Source organism: Amyelois transitella, chromosome 25 (assembly GCF_032362555.1).
Source record: "Amyelois transitella isolate CPQ chromosome 25, ilAmyTran1.1, whole genome shotgun sequence".
In the NCBI taxonomy this organism is placed as follows: domain Eukaryota; kingdom Metazoa; phylum Arthropoda; class Insecta; order Lepidoptera; family Pyralidae; genus Amyelois; species Amyelois transitella.
In genome coordinates this window covers 237,925-258,696 of record NC_083528.1, presented here as the reverse complement: position 1 = coordinate 258,696, position 20,772 = coordinate 237,925, and the positions used below count along the sequence as shown (strand labels likewise).

The 20,772-nt window shown below is 39.6% G+C and overlaps 2 protein-coding genes across 3 annotated transcripts in view; one reads left to right on the top strand and one right to left on the bottom strand.

The window, feature by feature from the left end:
- Positions 1-4,062: 4,062 nt before the first annotated feature.
- Positions 4,063-20,772, bottom strand: part of LOC106141524 (transcriptional activator protein Pur-beta-B) — a 37,625-nt gene continuing 20,915 nt past the window's right edge. The window contains exons 5-8 of one of the 2 annotated variants that reach the window (XM_060951634.1): positions 18,127-18,305; positions 16,453-16,570; positions 15,537-15,656; positions 4,063-13,784 (exon numbers count right to left, since the gene is read on the bottom strand). In XM_060951634.1, the coding sequence (XP_060807617.1) occupies positions 13,725-13,784; positions 15,537-15,656; positions 16,453-16,570; positions 18,127-18,305 (477 nt within the window). In that variant the 3' untranslated portion in view covers positions 4,063-13,724. The remainder of the gene's footprint in view (positions 13,785-15,536; positions 15,657-16,452; positions 16,571-18,126; positions 18,306-20,772) is intronic. The other variant, XM_060951635.1, reaches the window with a different exon arrangement.
- Positions 18,454-19,892, top strand: LOC132903382 (annexin B9-like). Its single transcript, XM_060951633.1, is given in 1 exon segment — positions 18,454-19,892. A coding segment is annotated over 1 exon segment (984 nt). The 5' UTR covers positions 18,454-18,553; the 3' UTR covers positions 19,538-19,892.

Genomic DNA, 20,772 nt, shown 5'->3' with positions numbered 1-20,772 from the left:
TAATCTGTGCTTTGCTAACGGCTTGCTAAGTTGAGAATTTCTCTTCATATTGAAGTGATACTTATGTTCTTGTTTTTATAAACTTGAAAATTTGTCACAAGCTATACTTTTGCCCTGGGTTTCGCTCCAGTGAGAATTTCTGGAGTTTTAGTTGAAAATTCATAAAAATCGCTCTACTAGACCGATTTTACCTACAGTACTAGGCAAAGTACTTAGTAATTTTTCGTTAAAAACAAAAATATATTCTGCTTGAAAATTTTTTCTTTTTTTTTAATTATACAAATAGTCTCGAAACGCCTTTACCGCGGTCTTTACTTACGAAGAAGTCATGCGTCTTTACTTTACAGACGCATAACATGATGTATGAAAATTTTAGCGTGCAGGCGACTCAAATTATATCCCACATACACACATAGGTATAATCACGTCTATATCCCTTGCGGGGTAGACAGAGCCGGCAGTCTTGAAAGACTCAAAGGCCACGTTCAACTGTTAGCCCACAACGTCAAAATAAGTGCTATCTCAAAATCTAGTCATCACATTTAGTTAAGAAGTCTCGTTATTGTGCAGGAGGGCGAGGGGCGCGCGCGCCGGCTTTGATCTCGCCTCTCGTTCTGCTTATTTGCTTATTAAAGGATTTACTTAATTGAATTGACTTCTCCAAGGAAGTATGTTTTATTTCGCCGCATCCGTGCAGTGGTGTGCACCCACCCGAAATTAATTGAAGTAGCGCTTCAAATACTGGAACTTATTGATATGTAAGATGATGTTAAGATATTGAGATGATGATGTAATTTGGTTTGATTATGAAAGGAAATAAAAAATATACAATTTAGTACCTACCTATTGTGAAATTAATAAACTGTATTAAACATTGGTGCCGTGTGGTTTCCGCAACCAATAGAAAAGAATAGGACCACTCCATTTCTCTCCCATGGATGTTGAAAAAGGCGACTAAGGGATAGGCTTATAAACTTGGGACTTAGGGATTTTTTGGCGATGGGCTAACAACCTGTAGCATATGAATCTCAATTCTATCATTAAGCCAAACAACTGATCGTGGCCTATCAGTATTTCAAGACTTTTGGCTCTGTCTACCCCGCAAGGGATATAGACGTGATTATATGTATGTATGTATGTCAGTGCATTAGTATAAGTTATTGTATAAGTCAAACAATCTCATATTCCATCTGCGTAATGGTTCGATATCGTTTCGATTTGGGAAAATACACTGACTACAAAAACACATTGGCCAAAGAATTGGAATGGTTTTCCATTCCAATTCTTTGGCCAATCTCTCCATGTCTGTAATTTCCGCATTCTACTATCTGCACCTATTTGTGTAATCTGGTGTCCGCGAAAGACACAAATGTTTTCCAGGTCGTAGACGAAGTTTTTCGACCCGCTGCCAGCCGTACAGTAGGTACCTAACCCACATTTAATTACAATGTTTTAATTTTAAGCTAAAGCTGTTAATGATCCTGGTGTGTAGCGTGCCCTTTAATCTTTTACGTATATAAACTGTATTTGTACATACATACATACATATGGTCACGTCTATATCCCTTGCGGGGTAGACAGAGCCACCAGTCTTGAAAAGACTGAATGGCCACGTTCAGCTATTTGGCTTAATGATAGAATTGAGAATCAAATAGTGACAGGTTGCTAGCCCATCGCCTATAAAAGAATCTCAAGTTTGTAAGCCTATCCCTTAGTCGCCTTTTACGACATCCATGGGAAAGAGATGGAATGGTCCTATTCTTTTTTGTATTGGTGCCGGGAACCACACGGCACTAAACTGTATTTGTATATTTAAAAAAATCTTTATAAGTAGTTAAGCATAACAATTAACATGTAAACAAATTTACAAAACGCCATCTTTGGGATATAAACAACTTTCATATTAACAAGAACCTTACTATGAAGACGTAAGTACAACAAACATACGACGGGGAAAAGCATGCTTTAAAATGACGAGGTAACTTTTTTGTTGCGATTTATCGTTTCACTACTTATGCAAGAGATGGCATTTTAAATTTCAAATTTTGAATCAAGTTGCTTGTTTGCAATAATTTTCGTGATAAAAATAAGTTTTGCTCTTTATTATTAATAAAAAGACCTTGCAACAAGACCTTGGCCACACGTTGGGCGCCATAATTGCTTCGTGTCGGCAAGTCGGCTCTCAAAGCACTCTGCAAACAATAAGACTCGAAAATCATGAACGTCAAGATGGCGGAGCCACCTCGCAAAACACAAATATTGTCGAACCAGCCCTTAGTACCTTCTTTGAAATCTTGGCTATGAATTTATGGTGTTACGTAACAGAGCACTGAAACCAGCGCTTCTCATTTGATATCTCTCTGTAGTAAATTTAAGACTTCCTAGAAAGGGTAGACAAAAAAAATAACAAGACCTAGGATTTTTGTAATTTCTTTATTTTTTCACCATTTATCGTAAAACTTTCCTACGGCACACCGCGCGTCGCAGTCGCGCACCAATATTCCGCTTTGTGTATGTCGAGTAATCTCCGCCACGAGCGGCCCTCTCGCGACGCGTTCGCCGCTGCCGACCGCCGCGGCAATACTGACTGAACTAACGAGCAAACGCCGCAAGATGGCGCCGGCCGCGGTCGGCCGCGCGGCAATCGCATCACGCTCACATAGGTTCAAAAACAGCTAAATCAAATTGGACATAAGACATTCCGCAAAGCAATTTCGAATAATCCTTCCGTTCTTAAAATAAATAGGCGAAACGTTATCTTACTTTTCATTTAGAAATAATATATAATAATATCCTTCGTAAGTACACACAAGCACCATCTAGACGCAGTTTAACTGCCTTTCTTAACCGTACGATATAAACCGTCCTCGCCCGAATGCTTCGCCAAATCCGGACGACAATTCACCGGGCGTGGACTACTGACCATTCCAAAAAATTAGAAAATACATATACAATACAAGTGACAGATTTAGAATTCATTAGAGCATTAACGTTATGCCGATTGGCAGAGACGGCGAGGAGTCAAACCCTCGCTCGTCCGTGTTTGGTCAGATAGGAGACGTTTTCATTAAGTGACGTAGCAAACCGTATACGATGAATTGTTTTTATTGCCCACTTCGTACATACACATTATGAAGCCTCAAAGATGGCTGAAAATTTTATTTCCATGTGCCAGCGTGACCAAACACGCATAATTCTAATTCGGTCTGGAGATCTGTCAATATACAAAAAATCCGATACGAACTAGAGCGAAACAATAGAAAAATAACATGTATATAAAATACTAGTATAATAAACCTATAGGAAGTTAAACATCACACTATACAATCTTTGGATACAAAATCTCTCCGGCGCGCGGCTGTCCCTTGGGTATCAGTCTTTTGGCATTCATTACAAAAACTTTTATTAAAAATTTACTGATTTTAATGTAGAACAGAAGAAATACCAAACATTTTAAAGTTACCGCCCATCATTATGACATAGTCGTGCAAAAATACCGCCATGTGATCAAAGCTTAAAAGCTTTAAAGCAGCAAAACTTAGTTTCTGAAATTGGATACTTCATTATAGAACATACTGTATACAAAAAGTAAAATTGTAGCGTAAGTTCTTGTCTTTTTTTAAATTTGATGTGCCTAAAGCCGTACTCTCCCACAGACCAGCCGCGCGCCGCTCACACACATTACCAGTCTCAAGCGAGCCGTGTTACACACGAATGAATTTAGAAACCAAACTATAAACAAAACTTTATCCTCATCAAATGAGCGGTCAGTCCAACAATTTCCATTTCACGATATCAAAACTTCACCTACCCGCATATTGGGTGCATTAATTCTGAATCCTTGTCACTTCGTTTAAATATTTAAAAAAAACTTTAATTCTTAAATTTTATTGCAAAGAAGAGGGAGTTTTCCAATAATATAATGTTGAAGTTTCAAAAACTTTGTTTAACAGAGTGGTAAATACATTTTTTATCAGACTTTAATCACGATTCCTACTTATATCTCCACTAGGGACGCTCAACAAACCTCCTCTTCATACACAACACCCAATATGCCGTCTCTTAATCCTAACAACCATAATTTATATTGCAATCTATTTTTTTTTACAACTTAGCTCCTCCTGCGAACTTAGTCCGCCTTAATTACCGACAGATGTCGCGGCGCGCCACCGGGAATCCAAGATGGCGGCCGCGACGCCCGCCCAAGTGCAAACCTATCTAGACGACGCCCTGTCTTTCGGTACACCTACAGAACACAGTTTGTATCCATCATCCTCACCCTAAGGAAAACATTTACATGGCTCTCGATTGCTCTCGAACTTTCCAGAGCTAGCCCGGGGGCTCGCATCAAAAAGAACGCAAGAAAGTAACCGAGCTACCGCATATCAATACTATACATAAAATATGAAATATTTAGGACACAATATTTCGAAATCGTTTAACGCTACAAATCATTATCCTTTAAGTATAACCTACAATCAATTGGCAGTATTTTTTACTTTTTCTTTCTTTCTTCTTCTGATATTGAACCGTCCGCCGTGACGTAAGAGTATCGCAGACGACCGTCCGTCTTCTGTACAACGTGTAGTTACCAGAATACGTTGTCGAAAACTCCTACAAACACCGTCGAAAAAAGGACACTTCATTGAAAATTTTTAACCCCCATTGCTGTTAGCAATTAATATTTTCATACATTACGTAACCTTAAACTCTCAGTAGTGTTTTCGACAACGCACATTGTTAACTAAATCTTGGACGTTAATACAAAGAGTACCTAAAGGTACTTCACGTAACCGCACTGCTCAGAATCGAAGCGTCGCCGCCTCGTCCGCAAATGGACGGCGACGACACGACCCTTTCCGTGGTATGGCACGCTCATAGATCTTAAGACCTAACTGATGCGACCTAAAAGGACGCCTCAGTTGATCTCCCTACTCCTAAAAACAATCTATCACCTCGCATGTGATCCCTTTAACCATCTACCCTAACCAGGACCTCTGATATAAGAAAAAACGTACTGATCGCTTTTATGCAACGTCTTAATCGGAACCATTGATAAGTGCATTGTCCAGAAAATCAGATTCCATTCTCAAAATTACGTTGCGTAAATGAGATAAGTGCATCTTTGTTTATATCGACTCATTGGTGTTACTGAATATCAAGGTCCTTACACTCCTTCCTTTCTCCAAATAGCCGAACAAACGCCTCCAACCGGTGTGCTTGGGGCTTCGTTACTCGTCGGCAACAGAGCAAAATCGGCTCGCTGACTTCCTTTAACTGACTACTAAAAACAAAAGAACCTACGAGCGACGTAGATCATTCTGGAAATACTTTGCTTAACGCTCATTCTCGACAGCCTAAATCAAGGAACATAAACACAAACCTGTGGCTTCCCCAGTCCGCATTAACACCGCCTGTTACCAGATTTAACAAGTTATAACCAGTTTGTATCCGACCAATATTACCGTACTATTACATTTTTTTTATAATTTTTATTCAATTTTTCAGGTACTGTGGTATTGCTTATATGTAATAGAAATGAATTTCAAGGTTACATAGTGGCGGTTGTGGTGGTATCGCCTGACTGACAGATCGACGATGCACGGTCCTTATGACATGGCAAAAAATTAAATACTACTACTACTTTCGTTTATTGTGATATTTACGAAATGGTCAAAATTAATCTTTTTTTTTATAATTAAGTAATACAGGTCTAAATATCTAAAATAAGTTTTTAAAATAAGGGAGTTGTCATCAAAACCGCGGATCTTCAATTCACAATTTTCCACGTCAGGCGACATCGCGCATCAAGCTCTTAGTCTATAACTCTGCGATTGTTATAGATAGGCTTTAAACTGATTTACTTTGAACTATTCTTGGTTAAATTGATTGCAATATGCACATTTTGGTTCAAAGTCATTGACATTTATTACACAAGAACCCTAACATTTCTAAAAGTTACAAACTAAGAGCTGCTGCGTCTGTGCTCGCGTCTCTCAAGCATGCCTCGGAATTATTCATATTATCTGGATAACAACCTGTATTAGTGGATGTTATTAGTATGAATTAATCTTAGTAATATATTCTGCAATTCTTTATTAAACAATGGGAAAAACCACCATCTCATCTGACTATTACTTCTTTTTTTTCAGCATACCCGCGATGCGCAAGCGCAGCTGCAGCCTAGCGCCATCTAACGTTGTCACAATAACACTAGTACAGTAGGACCGTTGAAACAATACCGCGGGGCTGCGACGCTTCCCGCAGGCTCCGCGCGAACAACATAACGCTGATAAATTATCTTTAGCAAAACATCAATTAATATCAGAAATATAATTAAAACTAACGTACTATTATAACTCTGATCTTTTTAATTATAAGTTTCGCGTAGTGACCTATGTAGTAACATTATAGGGAGTCGGGCGCGGCGTGGCAGCACTGTCGCCGCAGCACTCACACTAAAACTCTATCCTGGAAACTAGACATTTGAGTTGTTCGGACAGACTGACACGTAAATATGGCTTCGTGGAAATTACTATTACATTTTATTCTAAATTTGAAATACGTATAGTACGAGAGCTTGAAGAAAATTCAGTCTGTCAAAACATTGAGAGCTATTTTCTAAGTAATCGAAAAGATGATTTAATTGTTTTTGTGAGTGTGCGAGCGACATTGCTTTGCGAATGAATATTATAATAATTGACTATCACTTCAGCGCTTGCATCACACGGCGTGATTGTGTGATTCGACAAATATAACCACATAAAAAGGGGACAATAAAAATAACAAAAACCGTAACTGATTGAAGAGAAATATTTTGGATAGTTTCAAAGAAAAATCTTTTTCTCACGCGTTTTGTTCTTACACTTAAGTTGACATATAAAGAAGTTTAAAGTTTTTTTTATTGGTTAAAAAAAGTGGAGAAGAGCAATCACGCCGTGTCCGAACATAACAATACGACAAACTTTAGAAACAATACAATAATACGCAAACCATGCGTAAGGGGAGGCCCTTTGTAACCATTTACAAGTCACGTCAATACATTAATTTGATTAGCATTGCTTTTTCGGTAGGTTAACTGAAGGTCAACGACGTCTTAACAGAAAAGCTGCGCCTAGCGCGTTGTCTAATTATTTTTAATTGTATTTGTCTTAACATAATGATATCAAATTCATGAGAGTTTGATTTATTTTTTAGATATATTTATAGTACGGGAGCTAGCGCAAAATTTTCACGCTCAAATTTAAAGATTCAGATTTTGCACTTGTAAACGGCCAATCACAAAAGGGCGAAGTGTAGGGAGTGGGGATGAGCGTATGCGTCGGGTTGGGCGAGCCGCGGATATCACAGGGGCAGCACACGAGCACGACACCACTCGGACTGCGCGGGGGCCGGCGGGACATATCCGTTTTTTGACACATATTGTCATATCTATTGCCATACGATATTATAATCTCTAAAGTCTTCGTAAGAAATTTACGAAACTGTCGTTTCTTGCCAGATCTGATTACTTCTAGTACTAGAGATTTGCAACTATGTTGTTGAAATATAGAATTTTAAATCTTTATTCACAGTACGTATGAGCTATGTCATTTATTACTGTACTATTTTTACTTTTTCTGTCAAGATATCTTCTGTCAAAAATTTTGATGGTTATATGTGTCTTGACTTTTTCGACGTTCTTTCGACCCCACACCGCCGGCCCGACCGAACGGAGATCTCGAAAATAAAAACCACAGCGAATCCCGATCGTAACTACTGCCTAATGCCGACAGATGGCCTCAGCCTCGCGGCATGCAGACAGACCTAGATAACATTAACTTTTCAAGTTATATATCTCTTTAGTTTATAGAGCATCGAGCGACAGCCCGCGAAACGATCGCTCTTTAGTCGTCTCAGATTTTAACACGAATGCAAAAATATGAATCTTTGATCTTAAATACATTTACCAATAACACCAATCTTGATGGCGCTTTACTTTCTTGTTACCGAAAAATGTGTCTCATCAATTTCAGATCCATATTCGTAAGCATGTCGTGTAAAATCTTCACGAACTAACCTCTAAATATAAACTCTTAGATCTTAAACCTCTATGGAACTAAAATTATATTTTGTACCATAAATAGTTAAAATGAAGCCACGATTCGCGACAAGCGGTACGGAACACTGAACTGTCGCGGTTGCCCACCCCGCCGCCGCTGGCTAACGCCGCGCCGCGCCCGACAGATATACAACTATTTATATAGAAAGTGATCTTTATATAGGTATTTTTTTTCTCTATATTCTTCACTTTATCGGACGTCACCAATGCCACGCTAAGAGTGTGGTCTCGGAGGAGAATGTACCGTAAATTAACCTACTGTCGCTTCGAGCGACTACTATTTCTATTAATCGTAAAGGTGAAAAATACACTAGTTTACATTCTGTTACGTACGATTTCCCAGATTGTGAGATGTTTGTGGATCTAGGGTATGTCGTTATAAAACTAGTCGCGCCGCGCGCCGTGCCACACGCCGCGCGGCGCGTTACAAACAAACATAATTACATCTATGAGAAAGTTCACAAACGGATCACAATGGCGAAGCTGCGGCAGTGTTAACTTCGGAAAATGTCGATTGCAGATTAGCAGTTGCGCAGGGTGCCGCCACGTTAAGTCCAAAAAACCGTAGCTGAACTCTCATCGACTATGCATTATCAGAGTATTAAATGGTTATTATTAAATAAGGCATAGATTCATTACATCAACATGGCAGGTGTCAAATCTAATGTAGTCTGAGAAACCAACGACTGATTCTAATAAATGACTGCTAAAAAGACATTTGAATGGCCAAAAAATTTCTACCACGTTCAGCGTGACGTGCCGACACCCTACGGCTCGCAGTTGCCTCGAAAACAATCGTATACGGAAACATACAAACTTATTGATTACAGGTAAATCTAAAGATGGCTGCATTGACCTCTATGCCTCGCCTGGGCAATGAGTAGATACTTATTTTAAAGCGTTTTGATGGTAAGCTGCGAGATTGGCAAAGCAACTGAATCTCGCTTACCGCATACAAATTTATTGACTCGAAAACGTAGAACCTAACGCCTAGCTACTATGTAGGATATATATTAAAAAAATAATGATAAAAATATGTACACAACGTCGTACGTGTGTTAAGCCGACGGTGTCCGAGCCGCGTTCACCGACTATTATTTTACAAACTAGGTTAATCTAGTTTTAGTACCGACGTGTAAGCCGTACTCGTGGTGGTGGAGAAATATAATTCAACAGTATTCGTTGCAGATTTAATTTAAAAAAAAAACGTGTTTAGACACGTTACAAAATGGTACGTTACACGTCAGTAATGCGTTTATAGTAAACAAGATCCAATATTTGCATCTTGCTTTCTGCTTATAGACAAGAGCGTGACAGACATATACTAGATAATGTTTACTTAACGCGTATGATATAATATATAAGCTAGCACACAATTAAATATTCAAAATTAGAAGTTTAACAAAGGAAACCGTACATTTAATTTTAATCCCTACTATTTTGCCCTTCAATAATATTTAATCCATAATTTAACAAACAAGTGTGTTTTTGTGTGGCTAGCTCCTATACTATATAAAGGTTCGGGCAGACGGATGCTATTAGCGAGCGAAAGAAATGCAACACGAAGTAAAGGTATCTGCACACTATACCGCTTTATTTTTTGATAAATTCGCAATAATTATGTTTAGAATTTTTTCCTTGTAGATACTTTTTTGAATGATAAATTACGGTATAGTGTTCAAAAACCATGAAAAAAATAGTGTAAGGCGCGCCGACGCCCGCTGTATCGTTCTTACAACTATGCGTCCCGCGCACGCACACATACATACATATATACATACACACACTCGCGCACGTCGCGAGTTGTTATTGGTTGTTTTATGGACACATTTCATGTCTCCTTTTATACATTTTTTTTTAATTATTTCATTTTGTTAGTGGCTTGTGTTTTCAATTGTTTCATTTCAGATATCAATTACCGTATGACTATCATTCAGACCTCGCCTTCAAAATTTCGCTTAAATGAATTTTCTTAGGAATATCTAAGTAATTTTTTTTTTTAATTTCAAATCTACTTACAACCTACGATCGCTTTTAAAGTTATTTTTTTGTACCTATAACAACTCGCACGGACAAACAAACAAACACTGGGTGCTTACCAAACCATACTTAACCTATCCAGGGGACGCGACCGCAACGCTGCCTCTCAATAGGCGGAAAAAATACGAAATTCCAGAGACAGCGAACCGAAAAAAATTTAAACAGAATAATTATGAAAATAGAAAATAAATAATTTTGAATTTAATTCTTTTTTTTTTATTTACATCAAATACGATCCTCGCGATACATGACCGGCGGTCGCGTCCGACTCTCACCGATTTGTGTCCGACGACGCTTCCAAATTTAAATCGTTGAGAAACTCCTTTTGAAGGAATTATGAAAAACGCTATAATTAGTAATTAATTATTTTTTTAAAGAACCCTATTAAAAGCTTCTGTATTTTTTTTTCTTTTGTGAATCGTAAATCACCCACTTTTATTGGTTTAGAATCACGACTTTTAGCCGTAAGGCCTAAATACGAACTTATCAGTCTGGCCCATTGTAAGCACGGTCGACTTTGTCGACATCTTATTGACTTTTGAAGCCAATGTTACATTTTCAAATGTTATCACAAATTTAAAGTCTTTAAAGGATTCCCATGATACCATTCACTATGTGCCGGCACTCGAAATCCAGTCAAATCATAAGTTACTCTTGATATAATCGTTGAAGCCAGTTGTAACATTCGCTCATTTTTACTAGATCCACCTGGGAGCCCTAAAATCTGACACTTTAGCTGTCGAATTAAATTACATTGAAATTGAATGTGAGGTTATCCAAAAATGCAAAAAATATTTTGTTTTTAAAATGGTGTAAAACCTTGATATTTCATAGCAAGTCACAAACCAAATGATCAATATCCATTTTATCAATGGATATTCATCATCAATCCCTAATAATATCGGTTTTTAAATTCAACCACTTTTATTAGATATTTTTCCTAGTGATAATCAGTTTTACCTACAGTTTGCATGCAAAAATTAGGCTGTTCTTCTTTGCAACATTTCATATTTATGCAAATAAATAATTATGGGTTTTTTTTTAAAGCGCTTCGGACACAAATCGGGTCGTACGACAAATCGTGCGGATCGTACGCCTATGAGTATATCACAGCAGTGCGTCCTATCTAATTTTCGGAGAGCTCGGGCCAACCAGCGAGCGTAAACACCCGTGCTGGGGCGGCACCGGCGCGACACTGACGGTGAGAAACGCCCGCGTTCCAGATTCGAACGATTCCAATTGCAAATATAGAATTTCATTTTAATTTTTTTGGGGGTTTATAATGCAAATTCTGAGTGGCCAGTACTTTCTGTGGTGTTCTTTTTTTATTTTATTTTAATGTTTTGATATTTATAATTCCTTTTTTAACCAATGGCAGTGAATTAAAAATTTAAACCGATATCAAAATTTGCATTATACAACAGTAAATCTGTTGACAGATCTAATTTTAAAGCGGAAGTCACCAGCAGGGTCGCCCGGTGCGCCCGCACTACGCCAAATACCAATTGTAACAGATGTAACACTATCATTAAATTAATAAATCATAAAAAAAACACATACACCTACGAACTAGATAAGAGGCATTTTACAAATGAAACATTTTTTTCGAATTTTATTATTTTGCGTCGACAGGGATGTACTCGTACGTTCATTATTCAAGTTATTTTTTTTTTCGATAAAAAATAATACTATATCATAGCTTTTCAATATGTCACTCTCTACTTTAGCAATAAATACTAGCTGCCAAATTAGTCGATATTAGAATGAATTAATCTGCATAATTTACAAAAAATGTCAAATATTTATTATTTATTTTATTTCATTTTAAAAGCTGCCATCCTCGAAATTCAAGCAATAGATTTTTATGGAGACACCTAGTATATCAGCCTTGTGACGTGACATATTGAAATAACTTTAATGTCATATTATTATTGCTACAAAATGAAAAGATATCGCGCTTGAACGATTTTGGTAAGGATTTTACGACGGAATACTCTACAAATCTTGAACACGTGAAATTACTTATTTTTTGGATGAAAAGAAATTAAAGTTACGTGTAAAGACTGAGTTTTGGTGGAACCGTCTTTTGGCCACAACAAAATGTATCCAGAAGGTAATCTTCGATAACAGAAATAAAATGACTATCTAGTAGCCAATAACTTAAAACCATGCGGGCACTAAACCATTTATATAGTTACGAAACTGTTTTAGATAACATTTTTGGAATTTTTTATTTCTTATTCATGTTTTTAAGGCATATAATATTTTATTTAAACTAAATGAGTTATACATATTTTAAAACTACAAAGTTTTTAAAGTTTTCTCAATTAATTTCTGGAGAATAAACCGGAATAAAGTTTAAATCTATTATCATTTAAAATAATTTCTTTCGTTATCGTACATAATAATTCGTAAGAAATCGGGCAACTCGTTAATAGCTTACAAGTAACTTAAAGTACATACATTCATAGAGTCACGTCTCGTCCCTTGCGGGGTAGACAGAGCCAACAGTCTTGACCAAGACTGAAAGGCCACGTTCAGCTGTTTAGCTTAAAATACAACCTTATTTTTTTGCACAAGCATTATTTTAAAAAATATACTTATTCATATTTACTTTAGAATCAAACCTGCTTAGTGTTAGAATATACATTTATCTCCTTAATTTTCAGATCTTTCGGTATTTTTAAACGGCAATATTTCTAGAGTCGACTATTTTTCAATGCTACACGAATTGTTACAAAGATTACCTTCTGTTTCTGCATTGTGTTGTGTGCATATCACATCACCTTACCGGACCTGCGGAGACGCGACTTGTTTTCTATGATATATAAAATACTATATACATAAGACAGCTTTTGAGTGACAGCGGGAATTGACCATTGGCGGTAAGAATTTTTTAATTTTGGAAAATATTTTTTTTTTTTGCTTTTATTTCTGTGTTCACTGATCGTGAAGAATTAATAAGAGAATTTTAAATTGATTTCGTTCAAAAAAAATAGTTTCTCTTACACTTTTACTTTTATAATGTACTTATTTTTTTTTCTGTTTTAATTTTTATTTATTTTACAAATCAATTTGAAATAATTAGCTTAGCAGAAAAACTCTTATTAATTCTTTTTTTTTTTGTTAATAAGATGAAAATTGGAGTTATTCAATACAGAGATAGTGACAAAACGCTTTATAAATTAAATCGTACGCGGATTTACAAATCTAATCACGATTTTTACTGCTCAGTTACTGTTAATAGTATTTGTGATTCAACGGTTCAGACTGCAGAGAGAAATTTACAAAGGCAAGTTAATTTGCATTTTTAATACTAGTTCCGTGTCTCGCCTATATTTCTTAACTGCAGTCACTTGCCAGTCAAATCAACCATCAGCAATAATTATAAAAAATTACATTTCCGTCCGCACATTCCAAATTTAAATCCGCGTTTGAAATTTGAAATAAAAGTCGACTGTTTTTTATGTTGAAATTGTGACGCGCAACGCGTTACTGCCTGCGCGACTCAGTCCGCCAATGAGAGGCGTCCCCGCCACCGCGGTGGTGTGGATGCTGTCGGCGCTCACTGCGGCCCGGAGCATCAAATCCGCGCCCCGCCGGAGCCCGCGCCCGGCGCGCACGACGAACCGCCCATGGACTCCTGTAATAATACATAAATAGTATACATTCAGTCAGAAAAGTATCGGGAATGGATTATTTATTTATGGTTCCAAATTCAAATTTTTGTTTTTTTTGTTGTTGTTAGATTGGCACAACTGTTTTCCATTTTGGCGCGGAGTTTGAGTTGCATCTGTTGTTTACATTAAATACAGTGCTATTTTTAGTTATATCATATCTAGTGTGTATTGCTAATTTCATAATGGATAAAAACATCGAACAAAGAGTTTGTCTTAAATTTTGCATTGCCAATGGAATATCGTGTTCGGAGTCACGGAAAATGTTACAGAAGGCTTACGGTGAATCGACTTTATCAAAAACTCGTGCTTATGAGTGGTACAAAGCGTTCAAAAGCGGTCGAGATGTGATGGAAGATTTGCCTCGCTCTGGTAGGCCATCAACGTCTGCAACTGAAGTTAACATCGCAAAAGTGAAGGAAATAGTGACTCAAAATCCTCATTCAACTTTGAGAGAGATAGCCACCGAACTTTCTGTATCTCACGAGTCGATCCGTACCATTTTAACTAATAATTTGGGTATGAAACATGTTGCCGCTCGGCTAGTCCCAAAAGACCTGAATTTTTTTCAAAAACTCAATCGCATGAGAGTCGCTGAGGACATGCTAGAACGAGTCAATTCCGACCCAACATTCATGAAACACATTGTTACTGGTGACGAGACGTGGGTTTACGAGTTTGACATGCAAACTAGTCAACAAGCTTCGGAGTGGCGCCTTCCAACTGAACCGAAACCGAAAAAACCACGCCAAAGCCGTTCAAAAGTCAAAGTCATGTTGACTGTTTTCTTTGACCATCGCGGTGTTGTGCACTCGGAATTCTTGCCGGAAGGTCAAACGGTAAATAAGGAATATTATTTGAGTGTTACGCGGCGTTTAAGAGAGCAAATCCGACGAAAACGGCCAGATTTGTGGAAAGAAAATTCTTGGATTTTGCACCATGATAATGCACCTTCGCACAAGGCCATCATTGTGAACGAATTTTTAACCAAACACTCAACAAATACCATCGAGCAACCACCATATTCATCAGATATGGCTCCAGCCGACTTTTTTCTTTTTCCTAAACTCAAATTACCACTTCGTGGCACCCGTTTTCAATCGTTAGAAGACATAAAAGAGAATTCGCGGCGAGAACTGACCTCAATTCCGGAAACAGCGTTTAAAAAATGTTTTGATGATTGGATTATTCGTTGGCGTAAGTGTATCGTTTCTAAAGGAGCATATTTTGAAGGTGATAAAATAAATTTGGATGAATAACAAACAGTTTGTGTATTATTGATCTTTTCCCGCTACTTTCTTGACAGAGTAGTAAGCTAGAGGCCGCCCGTGACTTCGTCCGCATGGAAACCCTATCAATTAGTAAACCCTATTAATAGTTATTCTGGGTCTTCAGCTACCTACATACCACTCATTCAATTTCATCGCAATCGGTTCAGTAGTTTTTGCGTGAAAGTGTAACAAACATCCATACTGACATACAAACTTTCACATTTATAATATTAGTCGAAAAATTATCATTATCTATCAGAACTATTCCCAGTTACGGCCTCTCTGCTCTGGTGTGAAGCTAGTGGTCCGCTTATCACTCTGAACCTTGATTGGACGAGTCAGATCAAAAACCGACGTCCAACATCACAGCAACGAACTCGCTACACGTTGCAATATCGGCCAACACTTCGACAACACATGCACAGCACGGCTCACTAGCGCCCCCACCTGGTGCAACTCCTGCTGTTGCGCGCGACACATCTTCTCGCAGTAATCGGCGAGTATGTCGCGGAAACGCGTCCAACATTTCTCTGGGACAGTGATCGCTGTGCGAAAGTTGCTCTTCACCTGTAACATATATAAACATATAGTCTTTATCGTATACGTTGTATGCGATATAAAGGAAAAGAACTACTTAACCTTAACACGAAGCGACTTCCGTCTGACCTTACTTAAGGTTTATAAACTTCTTTTTGCAAAGGTTGCGGAGGTCAGACGGGAGTCGCTTCGTGTAAAAACCTGACTCACCCAATCCAGGATCCATGGTACCTGACTCACCCAATCCAGGATCCATGATACCTGATTCACTCAATCCAGGATCCATGGTACCTGACTCACCCAATCCAGGATCCATGGTACCTGACTCACCCAATCCAGGATCCATGGTACCTGACTCACCCAATCCAGGCTCCATGGTACCTGACTCACCCAATTCAGGATCCATGGTACCTGACTCACCCAATCCAGGATCCATGGTACCTGACTCACCCAATCCAGGATCCATGGTACCTGACTCACCCAATCCAGGCTCCATGGTACCTGACTCACCCAATTCAGGATCCATGGTACCTGACTCACCCAATCCAGGCTCCATGGTACCTGACTCACCCAATTCAGGATCCATGGTACCTGACTCACCCAATCCAGGATCCATGGTACCTGACTCACCCAATCCAGGATCCATGGTACCTGACTCACCCAATTCAGGATCCATGGTACCTGACTCACCCAATCTAGGATACATGTTCCAAGGCATACTCCGAGCTCCTCTCCAGAATGGTTTGGATGCATTTGGAACCAGAACCAGGAGGAAGAATACTCGTACACACAAACAAACATACATTTCACAAAAGAGGAGACGTACCTCGCTGACTTTCATATAGATCCCCCGATTGTTCTGTCCGATGTCAAAGTAGAAGTTCTTATTGTCGACGCGGAGGTGCCGGCCCTCGGGCAGCTCGCCCTTGAAGCTGCAATCAGAGCTGAATTGAAATAAAATTTTATTTTATTTTATTTTATTTATTAAAGACCAACAGCTTACAATATTAATAACAAGTTAACAGTTATACAAAACGAAAAGCCAATTTACAGGTCTTACTGTTAGAATTTGATTAGTTATTACAAAGGACGAACATATTTTATACACGCTATTTATAACTTACACACACGACACAATACACGTATAAAATAAAAAAACGTATAAAATACACATATTTAAAATTATTATGCCATATCTGCATCCTAAAGTGTTATTCTTACTGATCAAGCTATCATTTTTTTAAAGAAGGTTGCTTGAAAATAGTAAAAATAAATAAATAAATACGGGACAAATTACACAGATTGAGTTAGCCTCGATGTAAGTTCGAGACTTGTGTTACGAGATACTAACTCAACGATACTATATTTTATAATAAATACTTATATAGATAAACATCCAAGACCCAGGCCAATCAGAAAAAGTTCTTTTCTCATCATGCCCTGGCCGGGATTCGAACCCGGGACCTCCGGTGTCACAGACAAGCATACTACCGCTGCGCCACAGAGGCCGTCAATTAGTAACAAAAAGTTAAGTGGTTAGTCTGACAACTATGAATATCCACATCCCTTGCGGGGTAGACAGAGCCAGCAGTCCTGAAAAGACTGATAGGCCACGCTGAGCTGTTTGGCTTAGTGATACAATTGAGATTCAAATAGTGACAGGTTGGTTGAACATCGGCTAAAAGAAGAATCCCAAGTTTATAAGCCTATCTCTTAGTGGTCTTTTACGACATCCATGGGAAAGAGATGGAGTGGTCCTATTCTTTTTTGTATTGGTGCCGGGAACCACACGGCACATAAGTATATAACCGGTATTAACGTCAGTGCGCTTGTTTGTGACACCGGAGGTCCCGGGTTCGAATCCCGGTTAGGGCATGATGAGAAACGAATTTTCTCTGACCGGTCTTGGATGTTATCTATACAAGTTTCTATTATAAAAATATAGTATCGTCGAGTCAGTACGAGTATCTCGTAACACAAGTCTCTTTTTTTATTATCAACACTAGGAGTAGTAAAATAAAGATAAATAAATTAAAAAAATAGGAGGAAGAAGACATCTTATACTCTAACTTATCCGCCATCATCAACTACATCCGATTGGGAGTCTCAATATACACCTTTAGATCCCTCAATTCCAGATGTCGGTCAAAAGAAGCACCCTGCTGGAGCCTGGAGATTAGTCTACAGAGAGATGAGGAGGGTGAGATGATGAAGACAACTTACCCGCCGTCATCAATTACATCCGATTGGGAGTCTCAACCTTTAGATCCCTCAATTCCAGATGACGGTCAAAAGAAGCACGCTGCTGGAGCCTGGAGATTAGTCTACAGAGAGATGAGGAGGGTGAGATGATGAAGACAACTTACCCGCCGTCATCAATTAACCGTCTCAACCTTTAGATTCCTCAATTCCAGATGACGGTCAAAAGAAGCACCCTGGAGATTAGTCTCCAGAGAGATGAGGAGGTAGCCAGGAGGTAGAGAAGATGAAGACAACTTACCCGCCGTCATCAGTGCCGAAGTCGTCCAGGAGGTCGGTCAAGGCGTCCCGGAACTCGATCATGCCCTGCGCCGGGAGCGCCACCTGGCTGCGCGGCCCGCCGCGCGTGATCGTCTGGGAGACCCTCAGGAACCGACCGCGGGAGTTCTCCTTTAAATCCAGGTAGTACCGTCGATTGTCCTGGGGGAGGAGATGGGTGGTGCTGATTAGTTTCTGTCGACTGTCCTAGGCAAATGTGGGTCAAATACTGGGAAATGCATTTTGATTCAGGTCAAAAGTATAAAAGGAACTGAAAATTCCAAAACTTGGTAAATGTTTAAGCATAATTCTTTGATCATTGCGTATTTTACACTGAAGATAGTCTGTGAACTTGGTATTAAGAAACTAAAGGTTTTCTTTTGTGAAAGCAGAACCTAGGTATATCTACAATGAATCCCTATCAGCAATCCAAGCCAACCGTCGTGCCGGTGAATCCCTTCGACCCTCGAGCTGATGCGGCGGTGCTCCGCAAGGCCATGAAGGGCTTCGGAACTGATGAGAAGGCCATCATTCAAGTCCTGACGAGGCGGAGCAATGAGCAGAGACTGCGTATCGCGTTTGAATTCAAAACTTTGTATGGAAAGGATCTGATCTCCGATCTGAAGAGCGAAACGAGCGGGAAGTTCGAAGACTTGATCGTGGCTCTCATGACTCCATTACCGCAGTTCTACGCCAAGGAGCTGCATGACGCCACCGCGGGAATAGGAACAGATGAAGACGTCCTCATTGAAGTCATGTGTACCATGTCCAACCACGAGATTCAGGTCATCAAGCAGGCTTGATGACTAATATGATATGATAAGGCCATGTATGGAACTCTTTTGGAGGACGACCTCCGCGGTGATACTTCGGGCAACTTCAAGAGGCTTATGACGTCATTGTCGATGGGTAACAGATCTGAAGAATTCCACGTGGACCAAGAAAAGGCCAGGCAAGACGCTAGGAGCTTGCTGCAAGCTGGTGAACTCCGCCTAGGAACAGACGAGTCGGTGTTCAACGCGGTGCTGTGTTCCCGTTCGTTCCCGCAGCTGGCGGCCATTTTCCAGGAGTACCAGTTCCTCACGGGGCACGACATCGATGACGCGATCAAAGCGGAGTTCTCTGGTGATCTGGAGAAGGCCCTTAGGGCTATTGTGAAAGTGGTGCGCAACAAGCCTTTGTTCTTCGCCGAGCGTCTCCACAAGTCCATGAAGGGCTTGGGCACCAACGACCGGCAGCTCATCCGCATTATGGTGACCCGCTGCGAGATTGACCTCGGGGACATCTCGGACATGTTCCAGAGCAAGTACGGGGAGTCTCTCGCCAGCTGGATAGAGGGCGATTGCTCCGGACACTACAAAAAATGTTTGCTCGGACTTTTGGGTCTGTACTAATGCCAAGTATCTAATAATAATGTCTATGGTCGGTGTCCCCATTGATTCAAGCACATAACTTATATGTTAAGCTTTTTATATTTGCTCGAATATCTATGTATCTTTACAAAAATATGGTACGGAAAATCTGAATGGTTGAAGTTCTGAAACTTCTTTATTATACAAATGTAGTAAATAAGACTCCTTTTTAAAGAATCTCTGCCGTTATCTGAAATTTCAAATTAAAGTCCGCACATGATCTCGTATTTGCAAATATTTGATTTTCCTCACTTGAATATTTTATTGTTTAGCTTATTCCGTCAATACTAAATTAATACTTTTTGTTAATAGGTTGTTATAAAAATATAAAGTACATATATTATCAATGACTCAGTACCGTGTGGTTCCCGGCACCATTACAAAAGAATAGGACCACTCCATCTCTTTCCCACGGATGTCGTAAGAGCCGACTAAGGGATAGACTTGGGATTCCTCTTTAATGTAAATCCCTGCCAATCTAAGGTCTGCCGCGCCGATGGATGCATGGCTAGGGGCGAGCCTAGTCTCGAGCGTGCCACTTCCGCCATGGGGTTGGGCGACCCCCAGGTAATGGCTAGCCTTACCCTGGCATGCGGGGCTCTGCTGGGGCGGACAAAATTTTTCCCTAGCGTCTCGTGGGAATCGCATGGATGCAAATTTTTTGAAAGAGCACCTAGATGGCGGCGATGGTGTCCGCACCCCATCACGTCTCGTTCCCGGCGGGAGCGGTATGCGGTCTGCTGAAAGCCGCTTTGCGACGATGAATGTAAGAGGAGGAATGAAGGATAAGATTGAGGAAGTATGCCAGATGATGGATGAAAGACGTTTGGATGTGTTGTGCGTGAATGAAACGAAGCGGAAAGGATGCGACGCGACGCAGCACGGCCCTTACACGGCGTATTGGTCTGGAATTTCCAGTACCAGCCGAGGCTGTCAAGGGGTCGGTCTAATTCTTTCTGCACGAATGGCTGAGTGCGTGAATGAGTATGAGTGTGTCAGCCCTCGTCTTCTATGGATTAGGCTGAAAGTTGGAATCACTCGGATCTTCGTTCTAGGTGTTTATGCACCTTGGGATGTGGGTTCGAGGGGTACAACATCAGCAAAAAGCGAAAACGAGGAGTTCTGGAATAGTGTAAGAGAAGTATTGAAAGTTACCAAGCCAAATGAGAAGATTATTATGTTAGGTGATTTTAATGGATGGGTGGGTGTAAAGCGTG